The sequence below is a fragment of the Bos indicus x Bos taurus genome, chromosome 10 (genome assembly GCF_003369695.1).
Source record: "Bos indicus x Bos taurus breed Angus x Brahman F1 hybrid chromosome 10, Bos_hybrid_MaternalHap_v2.0, whole genome shotgun sequence".
In the NCBI taxonomy this organism is placed as follows: Eukaryota; Metazoa; Chordata; class Mammalia; order Artiodactyla; family Bovidae; genus Bos; species Bos indicus x Bos taurus.
The window spans coordinates 49,771,147-49,784,482 of NC_040085.1; the positions used below are offsets into that span (position 1 = coordinate 49,771,147).

Genomic DNA, 13,336 nt, shown 5'->3' on the forward strand with positions numbered 1-13,336 from the left:
TTTCTGTCTATTATTTAAAACCTTTAAACAATAAAGAGCAGAACAAATATTACTAAACACTAACAACTGGTCATCTAAGTGGTAAGTATATGCATTTTTATTTTCTGTAGTTTCTTTTGTATTTAGAAATATTTCTTAATAATAAATTTACATATGTGAGTATATTACCCTGGTGTTCTATAAATATGTCCCCACCTATCATTTTTGTGAGATAGAAATGATAAGGGAAGCAGGATGAGTTAGGGGAAGGACACAGCAGCAGAAGTTGAAATCCTAAATTCTAGTAGCAAATCTTCCACTTTCCCACTATGTGACTTTGAGACAATCACTTATTTGAAACTGACTCCTCACTTGAAACCTTGAATAATATCCACCATTAATATAAGAAGTTATTGCAAGGAGTGGATTGTTTCATGTACATTAAAGTGACATTCAAACGTGAAGAAAAAATATGGAAATTCTAACAACCTGCAGGTAATGTAAGTTGAATGAACATACTTTCCCACTTACTTATGGAAGCAGACATTAGAACAGAAAATAGACACATATTTTTTCTTACCGGGTCTATTAGCTGGGAATAGAGTTCATGGCAGTTGTCAAAAATATATTTGTACGTAGAATCCAGGCAAGCCCTGACGCAGTCCTTCACCACCATGCTGGCCTTAGGGGGGCTTTGCAGCTCCAGAACCTGGTATACAAATTATTTTCTTAAATTTAAAAATATAACACTGTATTAACTGTATAAAAATAGTCAAGCAATATTCTATAAATACTTTTAGTTGACTTTTCTATATCCAGGAAAAATGTGGTCTGAGAAAGGTTTTAAAGGTATAAACACCCACCTTAACTTCTTAATATAACAACTCAGAGAAAATGAACATAGTTGTAAATATTTAAATAGAAACATTTGAAGTTACCCATCACAATATCATCCATTCATTCCATCCAACCACTCAACAAATATTTATCACCTACTATACATCAGACTCGGATGCTGGGAGGGACTGGGGGCAGGAGGAGAAGGGGATGACAGAGGATGAGATGGCTGGATGGCATCACCAACTCGATGGACATGAGTTTGAGTGAACTCCGGGATGATGGACAGGGAGGCCTGGCATGCTGCAATTCATGGGGTCGCAAAGAGTTGGACACGGCTGAGCAACTGAACTGAACTGATACATCAGACTGCAGATGGTGATTGCAGCCATGAAATTAAAAGACACTTACTCCTTGGAAGGAAAGTTATGACCAACCTAGACAGCAGATTCAAAAGCAGAGACATTACTTTGTCAACAAAGGTCCGTCTAGTCAAGGCTATGGTTTTTCCAGTGGTCATGTACGGATGTGAGAGTTGGACTGTGAAGAAAGCTGAGCGCCGAAGAATTGATGCTTTTGAACTGTGGTGTTGGAGAAGACTCTTGAGAGTCCCTTGGACTGCAAGGAGGTCCAACCAGTCCGTTCTAAAGGAGATCAGTCCTGGGTGTTCATTGAAAGGACTGATGCTAAAGCTGAAACTCCAATACTTTGGCCACCTCATGTGAGGAGTTGACTCACTGGAAAAGACCCTGATGCTGGGAGGGATTGGGGGCAGGAGGAGAAGGGGATGACAGAGGACGAGATGGCTGGATGGCATCACCAACTCGATGGACATGAGTTTGAGTGAACTCTGGGAGTTGGTTATGGACAGTGAGGCCCAGAGTGCTGCGATTCATGGGGTCGCAAAGCTTTGGACACGACTGAGCGACCGAACTGAATTGATACATCAGACAATGGCAATACTACAGGGAACAGAAGAAACAGAAATCCGTTTCTTCATGGAACTAAATGTTAGTAGAAAATAAAAGAAACCAATAAGATATATTATATTGTATTGCATCCTGAAAGAAAAACAGACAAAGAGGGATAGAAAGGGTTTCATTAAAACAGAATTTAATAAAAAGGACTTTAATAGTAGATGAATTCAGAGAAGAGGGTGGGACCAGTGGAAAAAAACCATAGTCTACTCTAGAACTTAGCTTTAAGCAAGGGAGGAAGGAAGGGGACTATCTGAGCAGAAGAGCAAAGTGACCTAACACACTTCTTAAAAAGGTTCCCTTATGCCGCCTTAAGGCTGTCTATGGAAAAATCCAGAAAGGCCAATGATGAGAATAGTGCAGTAATTCAGTCTTGAGAGGATAGTGCTTAAATTATGATCATGCAAAGCTAGGAGGAGGTATTAGAAGAAATCCTGTTCTGGTTAATTTTTGAAGAAATGGGTAATGGGATTCTCTGACAAATTGGATGACTTGTGTCAGAGAAAGAGATGTGTCAGAACCGGAAGTGTATGATCAGGTCACCCAAGACAGCTGTCTTGCTTTCTGTGCATCCACTGCTCCACTAGTGTCTATTTCAGCTACACCCTACTACCTGACTGATCTCCTGTATACTTGCCTCAGGCCCCATCTAAAGATTCATCTAACTTTGAGTGAGTGAGTGAGTGAAGTCACTCAGTCGTGTCCGACTCCTTGCCACCCCATGGACTGTAACCCACCAGGCTCCTCCATCCATGGGATTCTCCAGGCAAGAATACTGGGGTGGGTTGCCATTTCCTTCTCCAGGGGATCTTCCCAACTCAGGGATCGAACCCAGGTCTCCTGCATTGCAGGCAGATGCTTTAAACTCTGAGCCACCAGGGAAGCCCATAATAACTTATCAAAGGGGTGGTGAAGGGCATGCTCCTCTGCTGGTTTCTCTGGTAATGGATGAGTCAATGGGACATCAATTCCCCATATATCTGGTAACCCCACTTTCTTCCCAGGATGAAGATGATAACCATATTCTGTCCACTGTCTGGGATACGCAGTGGGATGTCACTCCAAGACCTTCTTTCAGACAAGTAAGATCCCCCTATCAACTAAACCACTGATGTCTGTTGCTGACTCCAGGCTTTTTCTTTGGTCTTGAAGCTGGGTGAGCTGGGCAAGCTGGCCTGTGGGAGGCAGCACAACACCAAAATTTCAACCTAAATAACTGGTACAATGGAAGTAGCTTTAACTTAGATGAGCAAGTCTGTGTTTGGATGATCAAAAGATCAGTTTCTGACAAGTTAATACTGATAAGCCTGTTACACATACAAGTAGATTTCCAATAGACATCTGAGTAGATGAGCCTGGAGTAGTGTAGATGCCTGGACTAGTGGCAAAATTTGAGAATTATTAGAGAAGAATTTAAAGAAATGAAACTAGATGAGTACAGAGAAGAGAAGGGTTCCAAAAAGTAAACCCTGGGTAATTCTAGCCGTATGGCATTAAGTAAATGAAAAAGAACAAAGCAATAAAGAAAAAAAAAAAAAAAAACAGCCACTGAGATAGGAGGAAAAATAAGTTTAAGAGGGGTGTCCTGGAATCTAGAGAAGAAAGACTTTCTTGGAGAAAGGATTGATGAGATATATTAAGTGATACTGAACACCATAGGATGAAGACTGATGACTGATCACTATATTTAGCAAAGTGATGGTCACTGGTGATTTGGACAAGATTATTTTTGATGAAGTGATGGGGTAAAATCTGACTGGAGTTGGTTCCAGATAAGAATAGATTGAAGATTTAGTATTTTTTTTTAAATTTTCTATAGATTGAGCTATAGATTTAATGCAATCCCAACCAAAATCCCGGTGAGAACTAATATAATCTAAACAATACTGAAAAATAACAAAAAAAAGTGGAAGATGCATACTATCTAATTTTAAGATTTGCTATAAGGCTTCACCAACAATATAACATGGTGATGATTAAAGTATAGACATTTGGAAATCACGGAGTCCAGAAAGAGACTCAAACAAATGTGACCAACTGAATTTTTATAACGATACAACTGCAATTCAATGTATAAGGGATGAGCATATTAATAAATGGTATGAAATGGTATGAAAACTACAGAACATGCATAAACAATAAAATGATCCTTGACTCATTTTTCACTTATTGGGAAAAAAAAAAAAAAAAACTCTCAAAATGAAACACAGGACTAAACATACAAAGTAAAATAAAACACTTGGAAGAAAAATAGAAAAATTTCATTGTGATCTTAGCTTCTTAGCCAGTAGCACTATCTCCAAATAGAAAAACTGATAAAGTAGATTTTATCAAAATTAAAAACTTTTGATATGCAAAGATAATGTTAGAGAATGATAAAACAAGGCACAGACAGGAGGAAAATATCAGAAAATAAAGTACCTTACAAAAGATTTGTGTCCAGGATATACAAAGAACTTAATACTCAACTGCTGCTGCTGCTGCTGCTGCTGCTAAGTCGCTTCAGTCATGTCCGACTCTGTGCGACCCCAGAGACGGCAGCCCACCAGGCTCCCCCGTCCCTGGGATTCTCCAGGCAAGAACACTGGAGTGGGTTGCCATTTCCTTCTCCAATGCATGAAAGTGAAAAGTGAAATTGAAGTCGCTCAGTCGTGTCCAACTCTTAGTGACCCCATGGACTGCAGCCCACCAGGCTCCTCTGTCCATGGGATTTTCCAGGCAAGAGTACTGGAGTAGGGTGCCATTGCCTTCTCTGTAATACTCAACAGTAAGAATGAAAAGTGGTCAAAACATTTCAACAGGTTTTTCACAAAAGACACTCAATTGGCAAATCAGCCCAACAAAGCACATCAACATTATTAATTATAATTTTATAGAAGGAAAAAATTAAGACCACAATATGAAACAACTCTATTCCTAGTAGAATGGCTAAAAATAAAATAAAATCATGGAAAATGACAAGAGCTTCCCCAGAAGATGCAGAACAACTGCAATTGGCAATTCTTGTAAAGTTTAACATACATTTAACAAATTAGTGAAGAATCTCACTCCTTGTTACTTATCCAAGGAAAGTGAAAATGTATGTTTACACAAAAACATATATGAATATTTTTGACAGTTTTATTTGATATGACCCAAAACTAAAGACTACCCAAATGCATGTAGTACATACATAACAAAGGATTACTACTCAGAAAAAAAAAAAAAAAAAGAATCAACTGTAGATACACTCAACAAGATGGATGAATAGCCAATATATTACACTACAAAGATTATTTCATTCATACAATATTCTGGTAAAGGTAAAACTATAGGGGGACAATAACAAATCAGGGTGTGGGAGAGAGGCTGGCTGTAAAGGGGAAACATAAGGGAACCCTGGAGGGTTATGAACTTCTGTATCTTAATTATAGTGGTAGTTATGATAACCACACATGTCAAAACCAATAGAACTTGACAAGACGAGTGAAATTTACTGTCTACAATGAGGGGAAAAAATGACACTAGAAGGAGAAAATGTGTTCACAAGATAATGGAAGAAAATAAATTTGGAACAAAATGTTAAAAGGACTATTTTGATGAGTCTTAGTATTAAAGGAAAAAAGGATAAGAGTAGTAACGGTACCAGGGACCTTCCTGGTGGTTCAGATGGTAAAGAATCTGCCTGCAATGTGGGAGACCCAGGTTTGATCCCTGGGTTGGGAAGATCACCTGGAGGAGGAAATAGCAACCTGCTCTAGTAATCTTGCCTGGAAAATACAGTGGACAAAGGAGCCTGGTAGGCCACAATCCATGGGGGTCGCAAAGAGTTGGACATGAGTAAAAGTTGGACATGAGCAGCTAACACACACATACACACAGTAACTGGAAAAAAAAAATGGAGAGAAGCAATATCTTTAAGGCTGGAAATGATAGTATGTTTGGTGAACAGGAGTATCCAGTGTAGAGGGGAAGACTGATAATTCAGGTGAGTGAGGAAGATTGCTGGACGACTATTTTAGTAACTCAGGAGTAAAACCGAGCAGGACTCCATGAGGATCCTGGGCGCTGGACCCTTTTTGTTCAGCCTCTATGTCCTAGTCTGAGTTTCACAGGGCAAGTTCAAACAGTTGCTAATCAGGGAAGTCAATCCCAAAGGAAATGAACCCTGAATATTCCTTGAAAGGAGTGATGCTGAGGCTGAAACTCTAATACTTTGGCCACCTGATGCGAACAGCTGACTCACTGAAAAAGACTCTGAAAGACTGAAGGCAAAGAAGAAGGGGGCAGAAGAGGATGAGATGGTTGGATGGTGTCACTGACTCAATGGACATAAATTTGAGTGAACTCTGGGAGACAGTGTACTCCATGGGGTCACAAGAGTCTGACAGGACTTAGGGAAAGAACAAGAAATCAGTGAAGGGAGGGGATGCAGAGATAAGGGCAGAGTAGCCAAGAAACAAAGTGCAGCCTTGGGGCAGGCAACCCAACTGAACTGGTAGCCTCAGTTCAGTTCAGTTCAGTTGCTCAGTCATGTCTGACTCTTTGTGACCCCATGGACTGCAGCACACCAGGCTTCCTTGACCATCATCAACTCCTGGAGCTTACTCAATCTCATGTCCTTCGAGTCGGTGATGCCATCCAACCATCTCATCCTCTGTTATCCCCTTCTCCTCCCACCTTCAATCTTTCCCAGCATCAGAGTTCTTCACATCAGGTGGCCGAAGTACTGGAGTTCCAGCTTCAACCTCAGTCCTTCCAAAGAACATCCAAGACTGATTTCCTTTAGGATTTATGGGTTTGATCTCCTAGCAGTCCAAGAGACTCTCAAGAGTCTTCTCCAACACCACAGCTCAAAAGCATCGATTCTTCAGTGCTCAGTTTTCTTTATAGTTCAACTCTCACATTTACACATGACCACTGGAAAAACCAAAGCTTTGACTAGACAGACCTTTGTTAGCAAAGTAATGTCTCAGCTTTTCAATATACTGTCTAGGTTGGTCATAGCTTTTCTTCAAAGGAGCAAGCATCTTTTAATTTCATGGCTGCAGTCACCATCTACAGTGATTTTGGAGCACAAAAAAATAGTCACTCACTCTTTCCATTGCTTCCCCATCTATTTGCCATGTATTGATGGGACCGGATGCCATGATCTTAATTTTTTGAATGTTGAGTTTTAAGCCAACTCTTTCACTCTCCTCTTTCCCTTTCATCAAGAGGCTCTTCAGTTCTTTCTTTCCTTTCTGCCATAAGGGTGGTATCATCTGCATATCTGAGGTTATTGATATTTCTCCCAGCAATCTTGATTCCAGCTTGTGCTTCATCCAGCCCAGCATTTTCCATGATTTACTCTGTATATATGTTAAATAAGCAGGTTCACAATATATAGCCTTGATGTACTTTCGCGATTTGGAGCCAGTCCGTTGTTCCATGTCCAGTTCTAACTGTTGCTTCTTGACCTGCCTACAGGTTTCTCAGGAGACAGGTCAGGTGCTCTGGTATTCCCATCTCTTTAAGAATTTTCCACAGTTTGTTGTGATGCACACAGTCAAAGACTTTGGCATAGTCAATAAAGCAGAAGTAGATGTTTTTCTGGAACTCTGTTGATATTTCAATGATCCAAAGGATGCTGGCAATTTGATCACTGTTTCATATGTCTTTTTTAAGTCCAGCTTGAACATCTTGAAGTTCATGGTTCACATAGTGTTGAAACCTCGCTTGGAGAATTTTGAGCATTATTTTGCTAGTGTGTGAGATGAGTGCAATTGTGGGGTAGTTTGAACATTCTTTGGCATTGCCTTTCTTTGGGATTGGAATGAAAACTGACTTTTCCCATTTCTGTTGGCCACTGCTGAGTTTCCAAATTTTCTGGCTTATTGAGTGCATCACTTTCACAACATCATCTTTTAGGATTTGAAATACCTCAAGTGGGATTCTATCACCTCCACTAGCTTTGCTTGTAGTGATGCTTCCTAAGGATCACTTGACTTTGCATTCCAGGATGTCTGACTCTAGGTGAGTGATCATACCATCATGGTTATCTGGGTCATGAAGATCTTTTATTGTTTAGTTCTTCTGTGTATTTTTCCTACCTCTTCTTAACATCTTCTGCTTCTGTTAAGTCCACACCATTTCTGTCCTTTACTGTGTCCATCTTTGCATGAAATGTTCCCATGGTATCTCTACTATTCTTGAAGAAATCTCTAGTCTTGCCCATTCTATTGTTTTCTTCTATTTCTTTGCATTGATCACTGAGGAAGGCTTTCTTATCTCTCCTTGCTATTCTTTGGAACTCTGCATTCAAATGGGTATATCTTCCCTTTTCTGCTTTGCCTTTAGCTTCTCTTATTATCTTAGCTATTTTTAAGGCGAGCTCAGACAACAGTTTTGCCTTTTTGCATTTCTTTTTCTTGGGGATGGTTTTGATCAGTGCCTCCTGTACAATGTCAGGAACCTCTGTCCACAGTTCTTCAGGCACTGTGTCTATCAGATCTAATCCCTTGAATCTATACTTCCATTGTATAATTGTAAGGGATTAACCTCAAGGATTTATAATTGGAAGGGATTTACCTGCAATGTGGGAGACCTGGGTTCGATCCCTGGGTCAGGAAGATCCCCTGGAGAAAGAAATGGCAACCCACTCCAGTATTCTTGCCTGGAGAATCCCATGGATGGAGGAGGCTGGTGGGCTACAGTCCACGGGGTCGCAAAGAGTTGGACACGACTGAGCGACTTAACTTTAACGTCAAGGAACACACATAACAAAATCAGTAAACTCTTTATAGAACTAAAGTCCAACACATGGAAAATGTCAGCACTATTCATTCTAGAGAAGTCCACCTGAGGCCAGATGAAAGGAACCAGAGAAATTCAAGAGATTACCTCAGACAAAATCAAAGAAGCACAGGCCCTGAGCACACCCTGATCAAATCAGCAACATCGGGCCTACCTTCTCCCCCACCCCCCACAGCACTTGACGAATTTTTTTCTATTTCACCCAAAACTGTCTCAGAGATTTGATTAAGTACCAGTGCAGAGAGGCCAAATTTTTGGCATCAGGAGGGGAGGAAATTAATTGCATGAGTAGAAGATATAGCTGTTTTTTTAGGAGAACAAATATCTAAGCAATAACAATGCAAAACAAAATTAGACTATGGACACAGGCATAGGTAAGCAGGCAGATGGGGGAGGTGGCAGGTGTCTGTGGTCAGAGCCTGAGGAAACTCTCCTCATTTTTCAGTGAAATAGGAAGCAAGGTTATCAGTTATTAGTGACGGTGGTGGAGGAGGAGCTGCAAGTTTAAGAAGATTTTGTTTCCTAAACACCACAAGGCTGTTGACTTAAGAATGGCAGGTTTGGAGCACTGTGTTGGCACTCCCTGCCCTCATTTCCATTTCCCCACCCACTCAATGTCAATGGCAGGCATCACTTGTCAATGAGCAAACATTCCTAGTGAGCCAGGACTGGGTATCGCTTTAACTTTCCAGAAACTGGAACAATGTGTAAATATTTGTTGTTTAGTTGCTCAGTCATGTCCAACTCTTTGCAATCCCATGGACTATAGCACACCAGGCTTACCTATCCTTCACTATCTCCAGGAGTTTGTTCAAACTCATGTCCACTGAGTCGATGATGGCATCCATCATCCGTTGCCCCCTTTTCCCCCTGCCCTCCATTTTTCCCAGTATCAGGGTCTTTTCCAGGGTGTTCGGTGTTTGCATCAAGTGGCCAAAGTTCTGGAGCTTCAGGTTCAGTATCAGTCCTTCCACTGAATATTCAGGGTTGATTTCCTTTAGGATTGACTGGTTTGATCTCCTTGCTGTCCAAGGGACTCTCCAGCACCACATTTTGAAACATCAATTCTTTGATGCTCAGTCTTCTTACGGTCCAACTCTCACCTCTGTACATGACTACTGGAAAAATTATAGCTTTGACTATATGGAGATAAATATATATATATATATATATTACACACACACACATATATATAAAACTGAGGTTATCATATATAATCTATATGATAGTGTGTGTGTGTGTGTGTATATATATATATATATAGTTAGTATACACACACACACACACACATATATACATATATGGACTTACATATCTCTGGATATAGATAGATAGATCGCCCACCAGTGCAGGAGACCCAGGTTTGATCTCTGGGTCAGGAGGATCTCCTAGAGGAGGAAATGGCAACCTGCTCCAATATTCTTGTTAGGAAAATCCCATGGACAGAGAAGCCTGGCAGGCTGCAGGCCATAGGGTCATAAAGAGTCAGACACAACTGGATGACTGAGCATGTATGTACACACACACACACACACACACACACACACACACACACACACACACACATATGAAAAAAGAAGTCCAGCAAAATAGCTGAGTTAAAGCTGAAATGCAAAGTGAACATCATTTCCATTTAAAGTTCTTAGAAATTTTTTTTTTTAAGTAAGTGCCATGTCAACTCATTGGAGAGCTTTGTTTAAGATGGATTTAACTTAAAATTAAATTTGAGCCAAATGTATCAGAATATCCTAAGCATCTGGGATAATCCTTTTCTCAACATTTTATATTGTAACATTCATTTAGCAAAGGCACCACATCTTATTCACCAGGGATGAATAATACTTATCAAGAGACAGGTAAAACAAGACTTTACCAGGGAATAAATGTGTGTCACGTGGGGACAGTGACCAAAAAATAAATAAATAAACGATGTACCTTCATCCTAAAAAAGGTGATACTTGTTAGCAGGTCAACAGTTGATTTCAGGTCTTGCAATCTTTCAGCATTGCTGGCAGGAAAGTGTTCCTGGTTAATTGGAAAACAGGAAATGGGTAAATTACCAGCATTAAGGTTCCAGTGGGAAATAAACTAGCTTTCAGTGGGAAAAATAAAAAAGGTAAGTAAATCATGTAAAATTTAGAAAGTATCACCACAGTATTCTCACAACATTTTTACTATAAAATATTACAGAGGGTAAAAAAGTTGGAGATAGTCTTGTCTTAGTCTTAGAAAGTCATTCTTCTGTTTATTCCCACAATATAATAAAAATGTACAAAATAATACCATTAATGCGGCACTATTAGGTTACTCATCTTTGATTCATAAATAGTATTGTTACTGAAAGAGGGAAGGTCAGTACCTATTTGAAAAATATGTTTTATAATTTTATCAAGAAAGGTTATTTTTTTTGAAAATACTTTTGGGAGCCTTTACATGTGCTATATTTACTTTTTGTTATAAAGAAACTTTTAAAAATTAAAAAGATAAAAATTAGACTGCACTGTACTTCTCTACAAAACGTATTTGGGATTTAAATAAAAAGTTTGGTGAGAAATGTCATATAAGAACAGATGTTCAGAATTCTGAAGAAACGGAAAGGTATAATTATTAAAATATTAAAGAAATGATTTTATCATTGAGAAATTTCTCGTATTAACATGCTTTCAGAGAGGCTTTTTAAATAGTCATCAGAAAAAATACAGGTAACTTTTCTTAGTAGATATTCAAGAACTCAAGCAAAGTTGGGGTGTCAAAGTGATGGTGAATGTGGTGGCCTCAAGGTCCTTCTTGTTCCCAAACATCATTTTCACTGCCTGGCACAGCAGTTCCCTTCTCATAGCATTGGCCCCAGTTCCAACATGATAGATGAGTCAGACAAAACCTGGTATTATAATTTCCAGAAATGTGCATTAAAGATATTCTTCAATAAAATACTAAAAAAAAAGAATATCGAAGAGATACATATGTGGACATATGTAAACACGTTTAGAATAAACCATTAAGTAAAGAATACAATAGCTATTAGTACAGATTTTTTGGTAAATAAAATATGCAATTATTTTTTTTGTAATTAAGGTATTCTGTAACTAAAATTATATGTGTGTTTTTACACACATACATGAATATATTTGTGTGTGTGAGTTTGTGTGTGTTTCACGTGGAGGTAAAGTGTAGAACTATTCACAATGAACTCTGGACAGCTTCACAAACACACATTGTATTGATCCAGGAGTGAACTAAGCAGTGACTACCAGAAGGAGTCTCAGAAGCTGAGGAAGTATCAGCAGGATATCTCATAAGAAGCGGGAGCTTTCAAGATGAGGCCTGGGCCACATACTTCTGCTTCATGAAGTAGGAGTCAGCCACTCAATCTGATGACTATTAAAATATTTAAAGCTCTATGTGTACACACACACAGTATTGTTGTAGGCTGAAGTGGAGTGAGGTACCTGGACAAGGGATGTGTACTTGATTATTTAGGAGACCTGCCTACTGTGACAGGACACAAGATTCCAAGATCATTATCTTTACTTCTCTCTTACACAGTGGATAACTTTTTTACAATATGACAAGAAATGATCTGAGCCAAGCACAGCATTTTACCTTTAGGCAAATAATTTTGTACATACCCTATACTTTGACAGGTCAATTCTTAAAGAGTTATGCAACTGGTCCAGTAGTTTTATGAATTTTTCCCTCTGTACAAAGCAAACACAAAATAGGAAAGCGGAAATCAGTGATCATTCTAAATGTAGTCCTCACAACAAAACTAGTCTGAGTTATGGTCCCCATTTTATAGCAGGTGTGGTGTTTAGTCTTTATGTCTGTCTCTTTTGTGACCCCATGCACTGTAGCCCACCAGGATCCCCTGTCTGTGGGATTTTTCAGACAAGAATATTGGAGTGGGTTGCCATTTTCTTCTTCAGGGGATCTACCCAACCCAGGGATCAAACCCATGTCTCCTGCATCAGCAGGCAGATTCTTTACCACTGAGCCACCACAGAAAACCATTTTATAAGAAGGAAGGTAAAAAATTGTCAGTTATTTCTTCCAGATCATAGAGCTGGTATGTGCAATAGCTGTGATTCAAGCTTAGGTCTCTGACACGAAATCCACACTCTTTCTGTAAGTCACACTGCCTCTTTCTGATGAATGAGACTATATCCAGAGAGTTGTGTTAGAAAGAGTCCAGACAACACAACAGTATGCGTCAGGAAGAAAAATATAACCCAACCCCCTACAACCGTCAAATGCCACACCATCTCTCCAAAATTAAACCATAGGTTTTTAAAGTTCTCTCATCTATGGAAGTGGGAATAACTGCTTTTTGTCAAAATCAATTTCAAAAAGCATTTCCCTTTTGGTAATAGTCTTCATAATCTTAAAGGATCGACTGCCTTTACAGTATATTTATGATTTAGTGCTAAAAAAAAAAAGTATAAAAATCAGGTGAACAAAAACTACTGATGCCTTCCTCTGATGTTGTTCAGGGTTGGACTGACCTCTTCAGAGAAGGATTTAAAGATGATACGTGATAAGAATTAAGTAGTTTTGCTAACAATCATAAAGATATAGGTGTGTGGATTAAATAAATTAAACAAATTAGATATGGTAAAAACCATCAAAGTCACACAAAAAAGTTATAGGTCAACAAAAACCAGTCTGAGTCCCTGATTTCCAAACAAAAATGAAAAAAAAAAAAAAATAGGGAGACGGTTAGATGACATTAGAGGCTTATCCCTACATTAATATTCTGTAAATACTACATT

General features: G+C 39.1%; 1 protein-coding gene across 2 annotated transcripts in view; it reads right to left on the minus strand.

The window, feature by feature from the left end:
* The window catches only part of UNC13C (unc-13 homolog C), a 706,036-nt gene that overhangs the window by 279,557 nt on the left and 413,143 nt on the right, over positions 1-13,336 (minus strand). For both annotated transcript variants that reach the window (XM_027553963.1, XM_027553962.1), the window contains 3 exons: positions 12,197-12,265; positions 10,503-10,592; positions 560-688 (listed from right to left, as the gene is read on the minus strand). In XM_027553963.1, the coding sequence (XP_027409764.1) occupies positions 560-688; positions 10,503-10,592; positions 12,197-12,265 (288 nt within the window). The remainder of the gene's footprint in view (positions 1-559; positions 689-10,502; positions 10,593-12,196; positions 12,266-13,336) is intronic.